Source organism: Nanorana parkeri, unplaced genomic scaffold, assembly GCF_000935625.1.
Source record: "Nanorana parkeri isolate BGI_ZX_2015 unplaced genomic scaffold, ASM93562v1 scaffold1125, whole genome shotgun sequence".
Classification (NCBI taxonomy): domain Eukaryota; kingdom Metazoa; phylum Chordata; class Amphibia; order Anura; family Dicroglossidae; genus Nanorana; species Nanorana parkeri.
Window position 1 is genome coordinate 262972 of NW_017307393.1, and position 25099 is coordinate 288070.

General features: G+C 42.1%; 1 protein-coding gene across 1 annotated transcript in view; it reads left to right on the forward strand.

Moving 5' to 3' along the window:
* Positions 1-742: 742 nt before the first annotated feature.
* The window catches only part of RDH5 (retinol dehydrogenase 5), a 30847-nt gene continuing 6490 nt past the window's right edge, over positions 743-25099 (forward strand). Inside the window, exons 1-4 of the mRNA XM_018567985.1 lie at positions 743-748; positions 6745-6748; positions 17969-18298; positions 23835-24093. Coding sequence (XP_018423487.1) covers positions 17986-18298; positions 23835-24093 — 572 coding nt within the window. The 5' untranslated portion in view covers positions 743-748; positions 6745-6748; positions 17969-17985. The remainder of the gene's footprint in view (positions 749-6744; positions 6749-17968; positions 18299-23834; positions 24094-25099) is intronic.

A 25099-nucleotide genomic window follows, 5' to 3' on the forward strand; every position in this document is an offset into this window, starting at 1 on the left:
CCTAATTCATACCTATAGGGTCTGGTATGAATTGGGGTGGAACCTCACGCTTTTTTTTTCATCTTCTGCAGACTAAAAAAAAACAAAAGTTTTTTTCCCCCCTCAAATGTCACTTTGCTGCCACGAACGAACGAACGAACGAAATGAAAACGAAACTAACTTTTGACCTGAATACGAATTTCATCCGAATCCCGAAACAAATTCAATTTCGGACCCAAATCCGAATCAAAACGAAACAAAACAAATTTTTTGCTGTTGCACTTGTCTAATAATTAGTGCTAAGGACTATAAAGATCACAGGCCCAGATTAGCAGATATCTGTTTGTTGGAATTTGAGGATGCTTAACAAAATTACGGACAGCCTGAGGTCATGTGAAGTAAATTGAATGCTGCATTTTTTTTCAAGATGAAGGAAGAGAGAATTTCATATCTGATATTGATATGCTCCAACCTCATTACCGTCACAGGGAGTACTGACTTCACTGGTTTCATTGTTTTTATTGGTCATTGCCTGATTAGGTAAACAGTGTTGTCAGTCCAGCCAGAGTTGTCCTCTGCTTGACTGCAGAACACTCCCTTTTCCCTATCTCTATGTCATAAGGGGGATTCTATTGTCTAGAACCTTGGTTCTCAACTGGTAGGTTGTGACCCAAAAGTGGGTCGCGACCCCGTGTTCAGTGGGTCCCCGCATGCCTTCCACTTTTCTAGGTGAGAGGCTCCTCTGCCTCCCCCTAGCACAGCACTGCCAGTTCTCGCACCAAGCAGCCATTCAAAATATGCTGCCCAGAGCCGAGTCTCAGTTTGAGGTGGGGTGAGCTCCATCCATTTGTGAATTTCTTAAGCTCCCTGGTGTGTCCTATAGAGGTGCCTGGACCGGAGTGACGTCACATTCTGGCTCCTGGCACCTCTACAGGGTGTGCAAGGAAGCTGTGCAAGTGGATGCACATATGGATGGAGCTCCATCACAGCACAGCAGCCCACACCGGACCCCAGGCAGAGGATCCACTCCAGTCCTCGTAAGATAGGGAGACTGGGTGAATCTAAAAAAAAAAAAAAAATGTTTTTGAAGTGTGTGAGAATGTTTGTGAGTGTGTGAGATTGTGTCTGTGGTTATGTGTGTCTGTCAGTGTTTCTCAGGGCCCATTCACACTAGTACAGTGCGTAATTGCACAGTCCCGTGCGATTAACACACTGTACCACCCGTTAGAGGTAAATTGCATTGACAATCATTTGAATGGCACCCCAAACGCACCTCCCACCCACAGTTCTATTGCCCGCAATGCCATGCGTTCCATTGCAGCGCAACTTGTGTCACGACTTAATGACAAATGGACAAGGACAAATGTGGGTCCGGAGGTTACACAGATTGAGAGCCACTGCTCTAGAAGGACAACACTGCCTGGGATTCCAATGCAGCAGAGACAGAGTTGCCAGTTACCCAACAAACTTAGGTGCTTGCTTAATTTATACAAGGGTTGCAAAACACAGAAAAGTGCATGTACTGCAGAGATATCTTCCCCAGACATACACTTTAATACCATAGAAAAAAAAATTATAAAAGAACAAGCAGGAAAATGTAAATGTCACATACAAAATACATTTACAGCTGAACTTCAGGATTTGCCTGGATATCACTGAACACCGTATTTATTCAACGTATGTGCTTGCTAAAAATAAAATACACTTTCCCCTTAAAACATAAATACCAGTTAGATTGCATACAACAACTATCCCTTTATCGTTTTATAGACATTGCTTTTGTCTGTCATCCTAGCTATATGTTATGCTACAGAAGGCAAAAGAAAATCTATCTCTTCTAGTATTTCTCTCCAACTTAAACATACACCAAACATTTCCCTGCTTATTCTTCTTAGCAACAGGTTTCTTATCATGTCAATCCAGATGCCACTGTTTATATACCATTTCAGTCTATCCTGCTGCCAGCAATTGCTATACTAAGTGTTAACAGCACAATCTCCTCCTCGCCCCCTTCTAGTAAGTCTAGGAAAATCTCTCCTTTAAAGCTGGTGGACTTTGCCTACAAACAGGCTGTGTCTTCACCAGCAGCACAGCAGAACAGCAGAAGACAGCACAACCGCAGACAAAGGGTGATAGTTCCCTGCTAATCTAGGCTCTGACAGCTGCTTAGAGTGAACCCAAGAGCCTGCTCCATCCAAATACTGTGTATTCCACTGGAGAATCCCAAGGGACTGCAAAGGTAAGAACTGACATGTAGTGTGTACCGCGCAGGATTCATGTGACTGACAGGCGCTGCTGATACAAAACAAACTGTTAATATTTAACTCACTTTCTCACTGTATGACTCAACACTGAAACAGGAACTGAGTTGTCAGCTATAATTCAGGATCACAGGACAGTAAAACCTTTATACATTATTTATTATTGATATAGCGCAGTGCTATTACATACTATTCATTGACATAGGGTCCCTATCTCACATACATACTAGGGCCAATATAGAAAGGAACTAGTTAGGGCCGGTGTTCTGTCGAGAATGCCGACCCAGTCGAATATGCCAACCTCGCCATCTGCGCTTACGCACAGACGGCATGAACTCGCAAACAGGGATTTATTTACAAAGTATTAACTTGTATTTGTTAATTGTGACTGTTGATAATATTCCATCCATGGCAGTAAATGATTGATGGCATTTTATGCACATGCACAATTAACATCATAAGTAGTTACATTATTATGTAATTACTTACAATGTTGTGAATGTGCATAAAATGCCATCCATCATTTACTGCCATGGATGACATATTATCAGTGGTCACAATTAAGAATTAGAAATGAATACTTTGTAAAAAAAATCCCTGTTTCCAAGTTAATCCAGGTGTGTGCGCAAGCGCACATGGTGAGGTCAGCAAATTCGACTGGGTCGGCGTTCTCGATAGAACACCGGCATCAAATGTGTTGGGGCTGCACAGTCCGTTATTCCAGCACAGCCCCAACACATCTGGTGTGAACAGGTCCTAAGTGGCTCCTGTCGAGATTGGTACTATATGTAGACAAGATAGGGACCTTATGTCCTTGAACATTATGTAAAGGACAAGGGAATTTGCCTTGTTTTAAATTGGCTCAGTTCACACTGCAATGATGTGTGTTGAAAGAGAGCACTGCTTGCAGTATTGTTCTTTAGTGCAGAGTGGTGCAACACAATACAACCTCACCACCCTTTGCCGATAGAAGTTAATGTGGCTATGCATATACCCTTAACTAAGCTGCATGTCTTTGGAGTGTGGGAGAAAACTGGAGTTCCCGAAAGAGACCCATGCAAGCACAGGGATAACATGCAAACTCCATGCAGATAGTATCCTGGCTGGGGCACTCTGAGTGCATCTACTGAATGTCACTTTTTTAAATGAAACATATGGCAGGTATACACATCCCTATGTTTATTGTAATCTTGGGTTATCTCAGGGAAGCAATACTAAATGACCAGGAAATTCCAATTCAGCCAATCACTTATTCCCCAAGAACAGATGGTAGTGTGGCAAGGTCCCTGTAGACTTAGGGCCATGTCGGACGGGTAGGTGATTTATTCACAGCAATCCTTTTTTTTTTTGTTTTAAAACAATTTCTCGATAAGGGAATCCTAGTCATTTTCTATGGAATTGGGAATTGTAAATTCAGTAATTTGGCAGAAATATGTAGCTCAGCAACGGAGTTTGATCAGCCTTTCATGTCAGCAACAAGTTTGCCAGCGACAGTCACACTGTATTCACATTCACACTGCAATTGCTGAAAGAGAGCAATTTGTAGCAGTGCACTCCAACCCACACTATTGCATGATTTTAACTTGTAGCAGTGACAAACAGTATTTTACTGAGCAATCATCAACAACTATAGCGATAAAAGTGCTAGCTACATATTGCTATTAATCCCTGGCATTAGTGATTTGTAGCAGCGAATATTCACTGGCAGAGAACATTCTGACCTGGTCCTTTGGTTAGTAAAACACGGCACCATCTTGCAAGCGAGGAATCGGAACAATACTTTTGATGATTGGCTGAGAATTGGGTTGTATATGTCACCTAGATAAGGTGATATAAGGTAATTATGATCTACCTTCAACTGAGCTGTGTGGGGAACTACTACATAATGGGAAACCTGCAGTGATAGAAATATAAGGGCTGTTATTGCTGTCCTTTCCTTCTGAAAATGTCACCTAGCTGTCACACGAGAGTAGTGACAGCTAGGTGCCGACACATTTAGCTGTCACTACTTCCTGAGGCACTGGCCCTGAACAAGTATGCAGATAAGTTGTTCTGGCTTCACTTTCTGCATGCTTGTATCTGCTCAGTGACTCAGAAAGTATAAGACAAGGGAAGGCAACCTTGGCTCTTCCATCATACCTCTGCCTCTGGGAGTCATGCCTGTTGCTGTCACTCCAAATAAAGTTAACAGTGTAATGCGCCGGCCTTGTCACACCATCCTTGCCGGTACTCTAAAGCGTTTTATTGTGCGGGCTAGTGTGAACGTACTAAGAAAAAAACAGGCAACTAGTATTTTCAGAATGGGGTTAAGATTGTGAGCCTGCACATTTCTCTCAGAACACAGTTCCTTCAGGGTTCAGGAATAGTCAGTAACTAGAGAGCTCTAGTAACAGGTTATTTGCCAAGTCAGTGTCTGAATTACTATTACAATGACGAATGAACTCTGGGAGCGGCTATATTGTACGGCGTCTTGGCACCCAGCAATCTTCAACTTTATTCAATTTTTGCTACAAAAATGCTGGAGGTATAAATAGAACTGGTGATAATACTGAACAAGGGCAGCTATGAGCGCATTTAGAAAGTGAAAGCGACTTTTGCAGTGTGTTGGTTTGTTCTTCGATCTTGTCTCATGGGAGAGATTTGATTGAAGAAGCTTTGAATATCGTTATGTGGGGAAGGCAAATAGAGGAAATGTTTCAATGTGCACGAGCAGATGTTGTCATGTATTGTTGATTAAGATGATAATATAATTTTAAAAAATAACCCTAAACCTCGATAAACCTAGACCCCAGTGAAAAGAGCCTGCAGATATATGATGATGATGATGATGGCAGAAGAATGTGTCTGTGTGCACAGATATGTGTATGCTGAATACTTTTAGTGTACCATTAGCCAGTACTGTGGTTTAGGGAAGAATACGTAAATGAGATTTCCTGTCTGGGGAGAAGCCACAGAACCGCTAAGCTTCCTGTTTTCTGGGGAAAAAACAAAGAGAAACGAAATAGCATCATAGCAATTATATACAATAATAGCGTACAAGTGTCCTACACTTAATGTACCCTTTGCTATATATATGCTCCAAGATGGAGGCTCTAATAGATTAGAGTTAGGACCAACACAGAAGAGCCTTGACAAGGCAGTATGGCTTCCACACGTTTTGCAAAAGTTGTGCAACTTAAACCTCTGTTTTTAACGTAAGTTGGTGACGCAATAAATCCTAATGCACTACACCCCTCAAATGTATCAAAAAAGGTATGTGATGTTCTTGGGGGCAATATGACATCTATTACTTTGCTTGGTGTAGAGAGGATTATTGCACATGAGAGAGGTGGTGACACATATGATAGACTCTTGGAACAAGACACCTGGTGGATCTTTAAGTTGCAAATGACGATCCCCTATTGCAGTGGTTCTCAACCTGTGTAACCTCAGGACCCGCATTTGTCCTTGGTCATTAAGTCACGACCCAAATTGCACTGCAATGGAACACACCGCATTGGTGTACCGCACGTGCCAGTGCGAGCGTACGAAGTGTGGGTGGGAGGTGCATTTGGGGTACCATTCAAATGAATAGCAACGCAACACACCTCCCACACCAGAATGCATGGTAGGGGCAATTGTGTGTTACAGTTTATTGCACTGTACTAGTGTATACGGGCCCTCAAAAACACTGACATACAAACACAGACACAATCTCACACACTCAGACATTCACACACACATACACACTCCAACATGTTTTTTTATTTTTTTAGGTCCACCCAGTCTACCTACCTTACAAAAACTGGAGTGGATCCTCAGCGTGGGGTCCAGTGTGGGCTGCTGTGCTGTGACGGAGCTCAATCCATATGTGCATTTCTTGTACAGCTCCCTTGTGCACCCTGTAGAGGTGACGGGAGCCAGAATGTGATGTCACTCCAGTCCAGGCACCTCTACAGGACATGCGAGGGAGCTGTAAGCAATGCACGTATGGGTGGAACTCCCCTGCGGCCATAGCTCCATCCCATTCCCACCTCAAGCTGACACTTGGCACCGGGCAGCATATTTTGAATGGCTGCTCGGTGTGAGAACTGACAGTGCTGCACTAGGGGGAGGCTGAGGAGCCCTAGGGGGAGGATGAGTGAGTGGGCCCTGAGTGTTTAACCCAATGTTTCCCAACTGCTGCTCTTCAACTAGTCTGTGGATCTTCATTTGCAGGCCTATTTTAAATTTACGTGCTGTATGGGTTAGTTTTGCCTGAGTTAATTGCTCCACCTACCGTTTGGAGGTTGGGAGTATATAAGATTTTATATGTGGATGTTTATATTAGCTATGACGAAGGCCCAGAGTTTGAGCTGTAATGTGTAAGCTGGTTTTACGCCGAATTAAATAAAGTTATATTTGGAGACGATCCCTGTCCGTGTGCCAGGCTTTTAACATCATTTACCCAAATTGGTAGACAGTGTAATTTGTTTTTTATTTGCAGGCTAGCTGGTAAGTATGCTGGAGAAAGTTTGTACTGTAGAAAGGTCTGCCATGTGCACCTTCCTTTAAAAGCTAGTTATAAATTGATTTGGGCCGTTGCCATTTTTGTTTAGCTTGCTCAATTATCTATATGCCTTCAATTCAGCAATATTTCACCAATACCCTATTTTTAAAAAGAGCCAGGAGTGCAATCCCATGATGGACAGGAGTCATATTGTTGATAGATCTACTATACAGTACAATTTCTGCTCTGTGTTTTGTTAGCTGATTGTGTAGAGTTGTGTTCTTCAATTTATGAGATATACAGGGGCCTCAGCTGGGGCCCCTGACATCAACAAATGGCTGCACTTGATATTCAATATACTTCATGCTAAAGAGGGCTGTCATAGACTGCAGACAATTTAAAGGAAAATCATGGTCAGAGACTGTGTGCATGCTACGGATGTGGTTGAAGACATCTGCAGACGACAATGCAGGCTAAGTATGGAATGGTTAAAACCCATCTCTTTTCTTTACATACACTTTGTTGGTCCACAGTGCTTTTAGCTACAGAGATCAGAGAGGGCTTGTTTTACTGTGTAGCACCCCCTGACTCCTAAGGGCATGTGAGGGACCCCAGAGGCAGGGTGGGGTAGCATTTCACCTCAGGATTTGGTCCTTGGCATCCGTGAAGCAATGGGAACAGATGGGCGCCTGTCACTTTTAGATGTAAAAACAAAGAGTTTATTGCTCAACTCTCTGGGTTAGGACTCTGGACACCTATGGGCTCGGCAGACTCCAGATTAGAGTATTCATAATCCTCACAGATAGAGATTGTTTAAGCAGACGGGTATTCTGTGAATAGAGCTCCAGGCTGTAAGATACTGGATAAATCAGCTACTGACTCCTTGGGCAGAAATCACCACACAGCCAAGGACCAAGCTTCTACCCAGCTTCTCAAGCTCCTTATTCAGTCTGAAGTTCCCCCATGGCATCTCAATTGCCAGGCTTCACACACTAGGCTTCAAACTCAGTCCTCTGTCCAAGCACATGGTCACCCTCCTCAGGCAGCAGGCCTAGGAGGAACAGACATACAACAGCATCCCTGCCCCAGACAGTAGGCCCAGGGAAGACATACTTCCCAAAGTCACTACCCAATTATTTATACCCTCTTCCCACCTGTACCACTGTCAATGTAACTCCTAGCGGTTGGCCAGGGAGACATAAATATTCCTAACTTTGATTAGCATAGCTCCTAACACTATTGCCAGAGACTCTCGCTAGCAATCGGAGAGACACAGAAAACTTAAACTAGCAATCAGATTCAGGCTGACTACAGCTTTTGAATTTAAATAGACACTAGCTACAAATATGTGCTATATACATTTGAATATCAATAGCCTGGCCAACATTTCCCTTTAAACAGCAGTGTATTATATTTAATAAAATACAATACAAGGCAAAAACTATATGGCAAAGCACCGCATCAAATTTGCAGATGCCTAGGAGCTATTCAGAGCTTTGTTTACTGTAGTCGGGACAATTAAGAGATCATTAGGTGATTGGCTTCTATATTACACTGCTCTTTTCTTAACATTTTTTTATGTTTGGACTGCCTTGTTGAACAAGCTCATTCGTTCTTGTTTGTTGTTTTATGTTCCTATTGAATGGACTGTCGTGCAGGGGCGGATCCAGAGTCTAGTCTCGGGGGGGGAACTGCCAGAAAATAAGCCCCCCCATCTGGCTCTTCCACTGCTACTGTGCCAAGGGACTTCAAAAAATAGTTTTCTTTTTAAAAAAATTTTATGCTTTATTTTTTTTTAATGATTCTTTCATTTTTGTATTACTTTTTTTTTAGTCTCTATCTCGGGGGGGGTGGGCAATTGCCCCGTTGCCCCCCCCCCTGGATCCACCACTGCTGTCGTGCATTGAACTGCATTCTTTCTTGTGCCTACAGCCCCTTTTTACTGCATTGCATACACAGTTGTTAATTCAATACTTTATGCATCTGCCAGCTGGAGATGTCATGTTTCATTTTGTGGTAAATGTAACGGTTTTATGAGCTTTATTTGTAGAGTTGTGTTCCCTGCTGATCCGTCTTCCATTATTTTGATTCATGGCACTATCTCTTCTTTGATATTCTACATCTCATTTTGGGATTATTGATGCTTTCATGCTTGTTAACTGTAAATTCTGCCGTGATCAATGCTTCTGCTATTTTGTATGTGACTTGAATTCCTCTCTATAATTTTGTGCTATGGGAGAAAGAAAGTTTCCAAACACATGGTGAATTTGGGTATACACTGGCAGATATGGTCAAATACTCAAAGTCAGACAATATATGAGCCGCTCCTGATTTTGTGGTCTAAAATACACTGCCTGCCCAAAAGAAAGACACACACTAATAATTCATCGTACCTCCTTTAGCTTTGATTATGTCACACATTTGCAGTGGCATGGTTTCAATAAGCTTATGCAATGCCACAAAATGTATTTCTATCCGGAGCTGCATTCATTTCTCACCAAGATCTTGTAGTGATGATGGGAGAGTCGGCCCACTGTGTAAAGTCTTTTCCAGCACATCCCAAAGATTCTCAATGGGGTTAAGGTCTGGACTCTGTGGTGGCTGATCCATGTGTGGAAATTATTTCTCATGCTTTCTGAACCACTTTCACAATTTGAGCCCGATGAATCCTGGCATTGTCATATTGGAATATGCCCATGCCATCAGGAAGAAATAATCCATTGATGAAACAACCTGGTCATTCAGTATATTCAGGTAGACAGTTGACCTCATTTTTTAGGCACATAATATTGCTGAACTTAGACCTATTATCCAATGGAGGGCTCTGACATATTTGCTTAGCTAAATCCAGTTGGTGACTTTTTTTGGACAGACAGTGTATATGAATGTCTCGGAGGTATGATGCAGCCAAATTAGAGTTTTATCATTGTGAGAATGCAGTTCTCATTAGTTGCCCCAACATGAGATGAATAGGTGACAAATACATATTTCTGTCTGATTTAGCCTCGTGGGGATAAAGAAAGGTGCTGCAGATCTGGCAGCTTACTAGCAGCCAAGAATATTTATCAGATCAGATTGGACTTTATTAGGTGCAGGTGAGAAGAACTTTCCATCAGCAACACAGACAGAAATAGAAATGCTTTTCTTTATTGGAGTAGAGAAAGGCTAGAACCCCTGTCTTATTTTTATTTCTACGCTACCAATTTTCCATTTGGGAAAGTTGCCATGTGCCATTGCTGCTAAGGGTGGCCAAACCATAAAAATCTTCCTTTGCAGGGAGTGGTGACTCTCAGTCACCACTCCCTGCAAGGACTCCCCCCTCTCTGTTCCTCCAGCGCTGACTGGAGGGACATATGGGGAAGGGGGCGGGCACAGTTGGCTCTGGCTCTGGAGGCAGAGCCAGCTGTCAATCAGGCAGTGGTTTGGCCATTGTTCTCTTTTAAAAACACTAGTGAATTCCAAGCTACTTTAGGAAATGTGACAGTAGAAGGTCAGGGTAATTGTCTGTGTCTTAAAATTCAAAAGAGGTTAGATTGCCACTTGACAGGGTGCTAAAACACAAGAGTAAATCATTAACAGAGCAGCTCAACTAAGTGAGTGGTTAAATGCCTTGACCTAAGCCCCATTCAGATGATGCGGAGTCATCTGAGCAGGCCAGTTCCACTAAGTCATCTCAAACTAAACATTAACGGAAACAATTTTTTAAAAATACAGTAATAGACCAAAAATACCTCCTTACTGCTGTACAGGTCAGAGAGTAGCTGCAAATACATTTGGGTAATCTTAAAGTGACACTAAACTCAGGAGTTAAATCTTAAAAATGCATTCAAGTATCCTAAGTATTAATAAAAATGTAACTTATTTGTCTTTGTTAAGGTACTTTAATGCATTTTTAAAACTTAACTTCTGAGTTTAGTGTCACTTTAAGATTGGTTGATATAATTGCATTAGCACGTGCCTTATCGCAATGTGCATTACTTTCCATGTAATCTATTGACAAAAAGATGTATAAAATTACAAATGCATTGGGAGGAACTTATCAATGTCGATGCATCATCAGCGTCTCTCAAACTGTCGTATCATTTGTTTATAGTGCATACAGAGACAGATTTATTATCTTAGTTGTTGTTTCATTCCTACATGCCTTCATAAGAAGAATTGTCTCAAAACCGTCTCTATTTTTCTGCCTCTAAATTCTCTATATTGTCGCAAGCTTCCTGGGGAACCTCTTGGATGAGAGCTGAATAGGTACAAGTTACCTTTGTGATAGTTTAAGAAGTGCTCAGGAGAATTTCTAGGATGTTCGTCTGTTTGGAGGACTTTTACTGTCGCAAATGCTGAACACAAATACTGCGCAGTTGAAATATTATGCGAAATGTCACAAAACATGTGCAGTGAGACGCAAACATTAATATGTCGCAAGAACACTTTAAAAAAAAAAAGACACATAACATAGATAAAACTCTGAGGTTAGTTAGCATGACATATTGGTCTTTGCACCTAAAAATTTTGTTGCAAGCATGTTCATAAATTCCCCCTAATATCTTTCTATTTTGACCAGTGTTGATATTAAAGAAAATCATTTTACAGTAAATACAAAGTATACATTTTATTAGGTTTCCTATTTATTGGACAAAATTACATTAAAATGATGTTTCTGGTACAACGCATGGCAAAGTTACTTTTTTCATCTGCATTTTGTCTATACAGTGCTAAAACGGGTTAACCTTCTCCTGTTTCAGTACCCCTGCACAGCTTTTTGAAGGTCTTGATTGCAGATGGAAAAGCTTTTTGCTTACATAATTACAATTGCCATAACTGTGAATAACATACAAGGATTTATGTTCCATCAGCTCGACACCAAAATAGTAACACAACTGTTGGAACAAAATTGACATATTGTCACATGATATTCCTCACTGGAAGCATAACATTTCATCATAGTACATGGTTTTAACTGCATCAGGCCTTTGTAATGGTCAATAAAAAGCCTAAATAACATAAATAAGTGGTATCTGTGCAGACCAATCTATAGGCTACTCATTTTGTGTCCATCTCTGCATGGACATCTGTCTTTGGGTACTAGTTATGTAGTCAGGCTTGTATGACCACATCCTAGTAATCCATACACATCCTTCATGTCCATCTCTGCATGGTCATCTGTCTTTGGGAACTAGTTATATAGTCAGGCTTGTATGACCACATCCTAGTTATCCATGCACATCCTTCATGTCCATCTCTGCATGGTCATCTATCTTTGGGAACTAGTTATGTAATCAGGCTTGTATCACCACATCCTAGTAATCCATGCACACCCTCCATGTCCATCTCTGCATGGTCATCTGCCTTTCAGCATTGGTTATGTAGTCAGGCTTGTATGACCACATCCTAGTAACACATGCACATGCTCTATGTCCATCTCTGCATGGTCATCTGCCTTTCAGCATTGGTTATGTAGTCAGGCTTGTATGACCACATCCTAGTAACACATGCACATGCTCCATGTCCATCTCTGCATGGTAATCTGTTTTTCAGCATTGGTTATCTAGTCAGGCTTGTATGACCACATCCTAGTAGTCCATGCACACCCTCCATGTCCATCTCTGCATTTTCATCTGTCTTTCAGCATTGGTTATGTAGTCAGGCTTGTATGACCACATCCTAGTAACCCATGCACATCCTACAGGGCTCATCAGCTTAGGGTGCTTAGAACAACTTGTCCGCTTTATGATTATCATTCAGCAATGCCAACTGACAAATGATTACAGCTATACTCCAGGTATAAATATTTATATACTCTTACATTCATCCAATACAAGTATACATATATTATACCCAGAAGGACCATAGGGATCCTGTAAAACACTGTAGTAACCACAGCAACTACAGTGCATTACAGTGATCTTCTGGGTCCTGTATGTTTCTGCGCTGAAAACACAAGCTTGCTCAGCACATCAGGGAACGCCTAGTATTTTTATCAGTGAATACAGGACATTATTTAATTGGACAAGGAGTGGTGCCATAACATGGTCTTATAGGATTCCTGTGGCCATTCCAGGTATAAAATACACTGAATGGCCAGATTATTATGACCACCTGACGTTTGTAGGCAAATTAGCTATAATTAGCTATAATTTCGCGCTGAAGTTGCTAGAGGGCCAGACAATTATAAATAAAGAAGCAGGTTGTTTACCACGACAGTAGAAGTGATTTTTTCTGAAGATACGGGTAAACAACGCGATTTAACAGCCTTGGAACGTGGGATGATTGTTGGTGCTCGGAGCCATGGAGCGAGTATCAGCAAAACAGCAGAATTCGTTAAATGTTCAAGAGGGGCTCATTGTTAAAGTGTTTAAAGACTGGACTGCCAACCAAAAATCCAACCAAAATGTGCGAATTGTGGCCGTCAGCGACTAGTCAATGTTGGGCAGAATGGAGAGTGGCAAGACTGGTACAAGACAACAGAAGGGCAACAGTGCAGTCAGATTCCTCGCATCACCTTTCAACATCTCGTGGACTCATGAGGCGGCCCAACGAAGTCATCTCGTGGAGTCATCTCGTGGCCCAACGAAGTACTGATGGGGAGGTAATAATAATCTGCCCACTCAGTGTATACAGGTGAAACTCGAATAATTAGAATATCGTGCAAAAGTAATTGCAGTAAGTGCTGCAAAAGGGGCCCAAACCAAGTACTGAGTACATATGCATGCTTGTACTTTTCAGAGGTCCGATATTGTTCTATGTACAATCCTTGTTTTATTGATTGCATGTAATAATCTACTTTTTTGAGGTTGTGGATTTGGGGTTCTTGGGGTTTTCATGAGCTGTAAGCCATAATCATCACAATTATGACAAATCACAGCTTGAATTATCTTGCTTTGCATGTAATGAGTCTATCTCATATATTAGTTTCACCTTTTAAGTTGCATTAGTGAAATAAATGAACTTTGCACGATATTCTAATTAATCGAGTTTCACCTGTATATACTTACATTGGGCCAAGCTGTCATAATGGACATACACAGTGTAATTATCTAGCAATTTTTCATAAATTTCATCCAACTTTTTATCCCAAACATAACTGGTGCTGGGTGGTAGTGTACCTTGATCCACTTTGTTGTTTTGTGATCAAATGTTGATTCAAAGTGGTTGGAACTGTTAGAACTGTTTCCAACAGTAGGCCTTGTCAATTTAAAGAAGAACTCCGGGCATTTTTTATTAACCTTAGCCCCACTGCAAGGGGTCACTGCTCATTTGTGTCTAGGTGCAAAAATAAATAAGTTATACTCACCCGAACCTTCAAGTCGGCTGGCTGTCACTGACCTCCCTCCTGCCTCTGTCCTCTCTGTTGCAACCAGGGGCGTAACTAGAAATCACAGGGCCCCATAGCAAAATTTTGTATGGGGCCCTGTGAATCGATCCATGCGGCCTGCACGGCATCAGGGGGGTGTCCTGACAAGGCCCCCCTGTGCCCTGGCCCCATAGCGGCCGCCTGGGTTGCTATGGCGATTGTTACGCCACTGGTTGCAACGATGCTATGTCCATCGGCATTCTCACATCTACATACAGTATAAAAATCGCAATGACTCGAGGATCCTTAGACTACAATTAGTTTGAAATTGTCAGCGCTTTTAGAGGGTTTGAGACGCTGGAAGGACCGGTCTAAGAACAAGCTGGCTTGGAGGTTCAGGTGAGTATAAGTTTATAACATTTTTACCTAGATGAAAACGTGCAATTATCCCTTGCAGTGTGAGGGTAGCCCTACTGCAAAGGTTAGTAAAAAAATTGCCCGGAGTTATTTTTTAAATTGTTAACTGGACTGTATATTATAAATGGGAACATCTAGGGTTAGTGCACAAAGAGGGTTGTATAACTAGAATATAAAATATTACATCAAATATTACATCCATTTTATTTACATAGTAAACGTTGACAACATGGATTCTTATAGAGAACATTCTGATGAGGTGCTATTTGTAACCTCCAAACAACTTAGTAGAGTTTGTTCAGGATAATGGTATAGTAAATGATAACCAGCATTGATTTAGAAAAGACCGTTCCTGCCAGACCAACCTATTAACATTCTACGAAAGGGTAAGTAGAGATCTAGATGGAGGGAGGCCGGTGGATGTAGTATTTTTAGATTTTTCAAAAGCATTTGACACGGTACCACATAAACGTTTACAACACAAGCTGAGGTCTATGGGCATAGATGAAATGTTGTGTACATGGCTAGAGAACTGGCTACAGGAACGTGTCCAGAGAGTATCGATAAATGGCTCCTTTTCAGACTGGGCTAGGGTCATGAGTGGCGTGTCTCAGGGATCAGTGCTAGGCCCCATGCTATTCAACCTGTTTATTAACGATATCGGGTAGAGAGAGAATAGCCATGTTTCCGTGTTTGCTGATGATACTAAAATTGGGAGGGTAATAGACACGGAATTAGACACAATAACATTACAGGAGGACCTGGATAAAATAGGGGAGTGGGCAACTATATGGCAGAAGAGTTTTAATGTCGATAAATGTAAAGTAATGCACTTTGGGGTTACAAATAGGCAAGCAGGATACACATTGATGGGAACTCCACTAGAGAAGTCAGAAATGGAAAAAGATTTGGGGGTCATAGTAGACCACAGATTGAACAGTAGCTTGCAATGCCAGGCTGCGGCAAACAAAGCGAGCAGAGTACTGTCATGCATTAAAAAAGGGAATGTACTGTAGAGACAAGTCTATAATTTTGCCACTTTATAGATCATTGGTTCGGCCTCATCTGGAGTATGCAGTCCAGTTTTGGTCACCAATCCACAGAAAGGATGTACTTGAGCTGGAGAAAGTCCAGAGAAGGGCAACCAAACTAATTAAGGGGATGGAGGACCAAAGATATGAGGCAAGGTTGCTAAATCTAAACATGTTCACGCTGGAAGTAAGGAGATTAAGGGGGGATATGATTCTGATGTACAGGATGTTCAATGGGGATAGCAACATCAGCAATAAACTTTTTACGGTAAACTCCAAAACAAAGACTAGAGGCCACCACCTAAAATTGGTGGAGATGAGATTTCGGCACAAGGCGTGTAGGGGGTTCTTCACAGTGAGAGCGGTTAGGGTCTGGAACTCTCTGCCGCAAGCAGTGATTTCAGCGGAGAGTCTGGAATCATTCAAAAAGCGGTTGGACGATTTCCTCAGAGACCGTAACATACAGGGGTACAGGTACACTTAGGGACAAGATCACACATGGACTAATACACATGTAGAATCACATGCATACACGCAATAGGTTGGACTTGATGGACCTGTGTCTTTATTCAACCTCGAATACTATGTAACTATGTAACGTTGGCTGTTTTATTCTCTGTTATCTTGCCTATGAATTCAAAGACTATTTTTCTTTTGGACTTTAAGACAATGTTGAGGCGATGCCATTACTTTATTCACCATAGCTTTTAATTAGTCATCTATTAGACTTTATTATACATTGGGCTGCCAGCAAAGGTGAAGGCAGTGCTAGACTTTCTTATGGGGCCGCTCAACATTCTCTGCAATCTCAGTGTCATGGATTTCATTATAAAATACAGATTTTAGACAAATCATTGATATATAAAACATCAGTTTATACAGTTGAAAATGTAAAAAGATTTAAAATGTACAAGACGTCAATGAAAATGAACTACGACTAGGGAAACCTCTATGTACACTAGCTTTCTTTTCTGACAATGTTGTATAATTAATGGCACGTGGTGGTGCGCCTTTTTTATTTCCACTTATCTGCTCCTGCATTGTCTATGTTTGTTCAGGTTTTATGGATTTTATGGCTGAAGGCAACAACATGTGACTTATGGACGGATAGAGTTTGCTGCATTGTAAATTGTGTTGACAGACACGACACAAGTCTCGTAATAAGCAGTAAGCACCATAGATTGTTATGGTTATTTCATGGTATTTAGTAGCTTTTCATAGTAATCATGTGCTTATTTTTGTAAGGGCCATGTAGATGTCGCATGTTCTGTGCACACCATAAAGAACCATTGTATTTAGCTCATATGATGCCTTTTTAAAATGAAAATACACTTTGTTGCTTCTGACGAGGTGATTTCATAGATTACACGACTCTATATGGCTTTTCAGTAAAGCTTTGCAACATTTTAAAGGGCTTTTTTAAAAGAAGCCACAGAATACACTGAGTGGCCAGATTATTATGAGCACCCCATCAGTACTTAGTTGGGCCACGAGATTACTTTGTTGGGCCGCCACGTCTTACCACTCTCCATTCTGCCCTAACATTGACTAGTCGCTGACGGCCACAATTCGCACGTTCAGACCCAGATTTTGTGCTGACAGTCCAGTCTTTAAACACTTTAACAACAGCTGCTCTTGAACATTTACGAATTCTGCTGTTTTGCTGATACTCGCACCATGGCTCAGAGCGCCAACAATCATCCCACGTTCAAAGGCTGTTAAATCGCGTTGTTTACCCATATCTTCAGAAAATCACTTCTACTGTCGTGGTAAACAACCTGCTTCCCTATTTTTAATGGTCTGGCCCTCTAGCAACTTCAACGCAAAATTATAGCTAATTAGCCTACAAACGTCAGGTGGTCATAATAATCTGGCCACTCAGTGTATACTCTCCTGTTATAACATCGGCATTGTAATAGGAGTACATACTAGGTCTGTTTTTTTTAAATGCAATCAAAACTCACTTGAAAAATCCCTTTTATGTAGTGAGTGCTGCCTTCTGTTTGCCCATCACTTTCAACAACTTCCTGGATTCCCAGTGTGCTTTGCATCTTTTCCTGCTGCTTGATGTGATGCAATCCTGATTTTGCAAGACTACATATCCCATCATGCATTGCTTAATGGGAGCAAAGAAATGGCTTGCCCTGTTGTGTCTTTGTGTTTCTGGAGACACACACTACTTACTAGCACACAGAGGGGTGGCTCCACGGGACCCTGCAAGGGAAAGGAGCCACCCTAAAACAGATTATAAGGGCAAGTGCTCAGGGTCCAGTTGATTCTGCAGGAAGCTAAAACTTTTTAAACGTCAAGAAGCAGCATCCATTGTAAGTGATTTACTCAGCATTTGAAATAGCCGAAAAACCTTTTGACTTTAATGCCACTTGAAGCTGTGTGCCTGGAGCTTAGCTTCAACACTACTACTGTTATATTGTTTTATTTACTGAACACAAGTAAATTCCTTGTAAAAGAAATAGACTTTTCACTTAAGATGTTTATTTTTCTCTACTTTTCTTACATGCAGGCCTCTATAAGGGTTCCATGTGGTGCCTCGTGCTTCTTTTCGCCATCGCATGGGCGGTCGGATGGTTTCTGCGAGACCGACAGACCATTTCACGACTGTCTGACAAACATGTCTTTATCACCGGCTGTGACACAGGCTTCGGAAATCTGCTGGCCAAGCGACTGAACAGGAAGGGTTTCCACGTCCTTGCAGGATGCCTCACACAGTCAGGAGCAGACGGCCTGCAAAAAGCCTGTCCTATGGGACTGAAAACCACTTTGCTGGATGTCACCAACTGTGAAAGCATCAAAAAGGCCGTGGAGTGGGTGAAAGCAGAGGTGGGAAGTAAAGGTAAAGATAAGACGTCCAAGGACTGTGTAAGAATTGTTGTGCCCTGAAAATGATTCTTTATAGATGTATACGGAGGAAAATAAATATATATTTCCGGAAGCAAATTGTATACAAGGAAATCTGTTATCAGTCATCCAAACCTGAAAAAAGTCATTTCAGGGAGGTGCCCTTCTCATTTCAGGGAGATGTCCCCTAATCTGTCCGGGAGAGTTGAGATGTCTGTGTTATAAAATATATACAATTAAAGAACAACTCCATGATTTTTAAAATTAACCCTAGCAGTGGGGCTACCCCTGCACTGCAAGGGTTAACTGCTTGTTTTTCTCTAGGAGGGGGGGGAGAGAAGATATACTCACCCAATCCTCCGTCCTCTGGCAGTGACTGCTCACCCCTCTCCCGCTTTGCTCCAGCTGTGGAATGTCCCTCGGCATCTTTACATCTAATGGACCTGTATTAGACATAATGACTTCACAGGTCTTCAGACCGCTGGAGCCTGGGGAAGAAGAGTCTGCATGGACCGGCCTAGCAGCCAGGCAGGACCGAGGTTCAGGCTAGTGTTTTATTTTCACCCCTAGACAAAACGAGCAGTTTACCCTTGCAGTGCAAGGGTAGATCCACTGCAAGGGTTGATTTTTTAAAATCCTGGAGTAGTTATTTATTGTTAATAAACTGTTTTATATTATTTATCCGACTTCCGACAGCTAAAGCACAAAGCACTGAGAGTAGTGATTCATGCTTCCGTGATCACAGAGCAGATCGGGGAACAGACATTTCCCAGTCTGCTACTGCTCTCCATCCTGACATTGTTTTCTGTTGTCCTGGGCTCCCCAAAAGAGTGGGGAACCTAGAAGACGACGGTGTGGGGGAGGTGGTGCAGAGGGGGGCACTTAATTGGCACAATCGTGGTTAATACAAGTGATCTGGGTGTCTGTACAGTGTTTGCCTCGGGCGGCACTTTCAAGGGGGGTGGCAAAAAAAGCCGCCCCCAGACCAGTGAGGCAGTCAGTGCCAGAAGCTGAAGAAGCGCCTGACTGCCACCCATGCTTTCACTTTCTAAAGAGTCCATTTAGGCCGAGGAGAAGAAAGTGGCTGGGGTTCGGGACAGCCTCCTACTGTCTGTCATTCAGTAGCGGCGGAATTGGACCCCTAACAGCGGTGACCAGTGCCAGGATCCCAGGGCAGGGAGGGAGAGAGAGAGAGCCTGGGCCCTGCTGGTCAAGCGGCGACCCAGGGAGCTGGGATCCGAGTGCTGAAGGTAAGGGACTGGGCGAAGCAGTGTCGGATGGGGACTGATCACTACACTGACAGCTCAGCAGTGATCTCCGGCTACAGGCACTCATGTGTAATAGATCCCAGCACACATGTATATATAATAGAATCCTGCACACATATATATATACAGTATACCTGTGTGCTGGGATTCTGTTATATATACATGTGTGTGAGGATCTATTGTATATATAATAGATCTCAGCACACATGCATATATAATAGAATCCCATATATATATAGTGATGCACCAATACCAATTTGATTAGGGGGGATCTCCGAGTTTAGGCTTGCCTAGGGCAGCACAAAACCATAATACACCACTGGCTATCAGAGTGATTCAAGAAACAGGTCATTACAGATGTGGAACAAAAGTGAACTAATGTTTGACTTTGAAATTAGGTCCCATAGGAACCTCCTATGATCCCCTATTACCCATACCTATTACCTGACGTTAGCTTTTTATTTTCCAAGCTTAACCTAACAAATTGAAGAGAGAAGCTGATTTGTTATTGTGCACAGCTACTCCAGATTCTGCCTGCTCCAGTTTTAGTTCCCCCCTTGTATTTATGTGTAATTTGTAGTTTATATGTAAACCAGGTAGCCATATTTGCTCATAATCTACACAGGCTTTGCAATGCAACACAGCAGTTGTGCTTTACTGCTCCTTTTCACAATGATAGTCTATTAGTCAGTTGACTCTTTGAAAACACAACACTTCCTGTCTGGCTGATATTTTATCTCAACAATAGCACTGAGCCTATGAGACTGAGCTCTAGCTGCTAATCCACATATCTCTATATTCAATTATGTGTTTTTATAGACAAACCTTTTTTTTTTTTTGGATAAAGTAATAAAGGGCTAAAACCCCTGTCAGGTTATATTTTTTTCTGTCTCCCAAAGTGGAACAAGTCCCCCTCTTTCTCCTTTTTCTTGTCTCATTCACAATGATCCCCAAGAAGGTGAATCTCTCCAATGAGCACGCAGACAGCAATAAAAACTTTATAAAGGGTCTAGGCCTTCCATACCCTATCCACAATTTAACAGCAACAAGTTTTGCCTTTACGTTCACTTATGTAATAAAAAAATAAGGAAGCTCAAGCTTGCAAAATAACGTTAGTATGAAAGCTATTAAGGGAAATACTGCAATAATAGCTCAGTATTCACAAAATACTGTATACTTCCCCTTAACCCTTTATATTGCCAGGCAATGCCAAAATCATTACAAAGTCATGGCAAAATCTTACAAATGCTTAAATATCAAAGATAAAAGAGTTATTAAATATGACTAAATATAGAATTGTACAGTAAAAATTTAATGTGTGCGAAAGTGTTTATTATGGGACTTCCACCAAAAAAAACAAAAACGTTTACTACTTCATCTATTTAGGGTTGAACTAGAATGCTGTCCCTAAAATTATTCCTGAACCTCTGACCTGTGCTGGGATATCTTATATATTGTTTTATATTTGTGTGCGGGTTTGTGTATTTTTAAAATACTATTTATTTTTATTTTACCTTTTTATTACTGTTATTTTCTATCCACCATGGAGAGCTGGAGTTTCCACCTTTCTTGCATGTTCCAGCACTTCCTGCCGCATTATATTTAATGTAAAGTAAATAAAATGGCAAAATAGAGAATGGGAACCCCTCGTAACAGCCACAACAGATGTGAAGATCTGTGCAGTAATCCAGTGTGAACGTTTTCCTCTGTGCAGGAGCTTCCTGTAATAGTCACCGCTGCTCTCGCTCCTTGTGCAGGGTGACTGGTCTTGTATACGCCCACTCCTGTAATTCAAGTTAGCCTGTAGTAGGTGTAGCCTGTTGTGCCCCTCCCACAGCTCTGATGTCTGCTCAGGCTATATACAGCACAGTGATAGTGTCACTTTTACCTAAAAGGTAATAGCTGTTTTTGAAAATGTAATTGGTGCACACAAAGTGGATATATATCTTTGTTGCTATTGCGGAACTTAATTAAATGAACGTTTTTCTGCATGGAGTTCAGCTTTATAATATAGTGGACGTCATTGATCGGCCCAGGTATACAGTGTTTGGCATCCAGTGGACCAATCTCTGGTGTACTTCACATCTGTAATGTAGTAACGTGCGCTAAAATGCAATGTGAGTTCATCCATTATCTTTGGTGTGCTGATTTGTGGTGCCATTCATTTGGAACTGCACCTCAATGCAAATCCTCAAATTAGGCTGCAACATAGTGCACCACAATGTACCTGCTGTGTCTTGTAATCGCTGCATTAACAAATGGGCCATGTCCAATTTTTAGACCGTTACTGTGTGTTGGAAATGGCCTGCCTTAATGCAACACATATTAATGCATTACATAACTCACGTTAACACGCATGTATTAATGATCTGCAACAGCTCAAAGAAATATAACTAGGACCTAAGTGATTTGCACTTCTGACAGTAGTCCTGGTCTCAGTTCCTGCTAGGGTGGTATTTGCCTAGTGCAGGGGTCAACAACCTTGAACACTCAAAGAGCCATTTGGACCTGTTTCCCACAGAAAAGAAAACACTGGGAGCTACAAAACCCTTTTGACATCTAAAATGAAGATAACACTCCATATATCCTTTTTTATCTTTATGCTATGTATATAGGTATATGTGGGTTTAGTAACACACTGGACTCTGGGCTTAGTAACGCACTGGACTCACCTGCCAAGCCTCACAGCCAGCATGCCAGACGGTGTGCAATGCAGGGAGCGGGGCATGTGACACACACTTCTCCTCTCCCGCCTCCTTACTGAGAAGCCCGTCGGCAATGCGGGGCCCCCGGGACCCTGCACTGCCGCATATTCCACAAGGGGGGGTGCCCAGGACTGGACCCCACTGCCCCCCCCCCCCCCACAGCCTCAGGCAGTAGTTCTGCCCCTAAACAGGGAGCAGCAGCAGAGGGATGAAAGAACCACATGCGCCTCTGGACCCGCAGGTTGCTGACCCCTTGTATTCCCCTATGCTTTGTGAAACGATGTAATTAGGGGGAGAGGTGTAAAACTAGGTGCCCACAGGGAGACTACCCATAATTTAGGAAAAAATGTGAGATTCCTATTAGTGCTCCTTTAGGATTAATAGTTCTTTAACTAAACTATCTCTCCTTATTCTGTACGACTGTGCTAGAGACAGTAGATTGTTATCTCCCCTGGGATGGGAACTAATGTGAATGTCTATATGTACATTAGAAAGGGTTGGGCAATAAGTTGGTAGAGAAATATGGGGAAAATAAGCATGATGTTACTTTTTCATGGTCATGAGGCCCCAACGGGGCAGATCACCAAAAAGTTGAATGGTTCCATTTGATGTTTGGCCTCTACTCTAGAGGAATAAATAACAGAATTACACTCTACTGTCTTAATACTTGACTGGCATATTTGCAATAATCTGATGTGCTTGGGCAATGTGCATGTTTCTGACTCCTGTTGGAAGGAATGACAACACCATTTCTTTCTATGGTGTGTGTCAAAAATGTTTGCACGACATTTTTGCAGGAAAATGGGGGTGGGTTGGTTAAAAGAGGGTGGGGCTTCACAGCACAGCAATTCAGGATTATTAAAGTAAATCTGGAGTAACTTATCCTTGTTAAAATGTTATCATAGGTTGCCTTGTAAACTTCAATGCAAAAGTCAAGCTTTATGAGGTCATGCAAAAAAAAAGTTTCATGTGATATGAAATAGCATCCTGGCAGGAACCTGTCAAGTTTCACCTCATCCCACAATGCAGTGTTGACGTTTTAGTGACCGTTTGAGAGGAACCCCCACTGCATTGTGTAATGTGTCAGGGGTGTACCATAAGGAAACATAGCACACTTATTAGCCCTTCATTCAGTAAGTGCAGTAGTGACTCACAATGCTTGCTGTCATTATTCATACAGTCATAGCATCAAAACTTCACCAGTGCTGGTGAAGTTGTGTATCTACGTGTTAGCGGTGTGTCCCAGTACCAACATTTGACTGATTCAACCTTTGCATACAGTATGTGACTCAGGTTTGGCGGCCTACAAAAGCAGCAGCAGTCCACACCTGGCAAAAGCAGTCCACACTTGGCATTGCTTTGTCTCAGGGTAGCATCAGGTTTAGTTTAATTAAATATTTCCTGAGGTTACCACAGTCAAGCTAAAGTTGAAGACCTGTATAGCAACTCTTCATCATGTTTGTGTATTAGAATGAACCCATTGTGTTGAATGAACTAAGCTATATATCTATCTTTATATAGCTGACAATGACAACACTTTTCATTTTTCTTTTCATAGGTCTGTATGGGCTAGTCAACAATGCAGGCATTGCAAACCCAATAGGCCCTACTGAATGGATGACAATAGAGGATTATCGGAGGGTTATGGAGGTGAACACATTTGGCACCATTGGAGTAACATTACGTTTTCTACCCCTGGTAAAGCAGGCACGGGGCAGAATTGTTAACATGGCCAGCGTACTTGGGAGGATATCAGCAAACGGAGGAGGTTACTGTGTCTCTAAATATGCTGTGGAGGCTTTTTCGGATAGCCTTAGGTAAGCATACACTGAGTTTCGTGAATACACATCAACATAAAGGCCTTTAGTTAAAGGCTTTGTCCACCCAAAATGATATTGTAGTTAGGTAGAGATTGATGAATTAAGCCTTTAATACTCCAGCATTCACACCTGCCTTCCATGATTCCTGACTGCTGGTGGTTACAGGTTGTATCTACCTGTTACATTATTCATGTAAAAAAAATGCCCGGCAGGAGGAATAGGACCCCTTACAGTGTTCACAAATGTTGTGGTGGCCCAAGAACTCAAGCATGGATATATCACTGAATATTTTATGAGGGATATAAAAAATCTATGAGGTGATTCAATTTTCCAGTGTCTTCCAAAAACAGAAATATTAATTTTGGGTGGGCTGACCAATGGCACTTTTGCTATAGGATTTCAGTTTTTGGCAGTTTATTGTAATCAGACTAATAAAAGATTACTTATGATTGGGTGCTATGTGTTCTTGCACTTCACGCATTGCTCTTTCCCCTATACCTATAATGGTCATTATTCTGTAAAACTATAGAATTTCCATTTAATATCACACAGGACTTGTGGAGCTGACGGTGGGTCACAATAATCAGCATGTTGATGTGTATGTCTGTGCAAAATAAGAAAACGAATTCAGTACATCTCTGCAATAAATGCCCATTTCCGCATTTTTTGGGTTTTTAAATATGTGTGGATCTACCAGGAATCCAGTGAGCTTCTATCTACCATTGTGAGCTGGCAACACTGCCCCTGCTGCACTGAAATCCCAAGCAGTGTTGGGAGAACACCCCTCTTGCAGTGCCGGAACTACCGCCGGTGCAGGCGGTGCGGGCGCACCAGGGCCTCGGGCCTGTAGGGGGCCCAGCGCCGGATCGGTACCCAGCGGCCAGCGGGCCCCCCATCTCTGCGCAGAGAGTGTCGGATCATCCGTTCATCCGAGAGAGGGGGGGCAATGTATAGAGAGGGGGGGCAATGTATAGAGAGGGGGGACAATGTACATAGAGAGGGG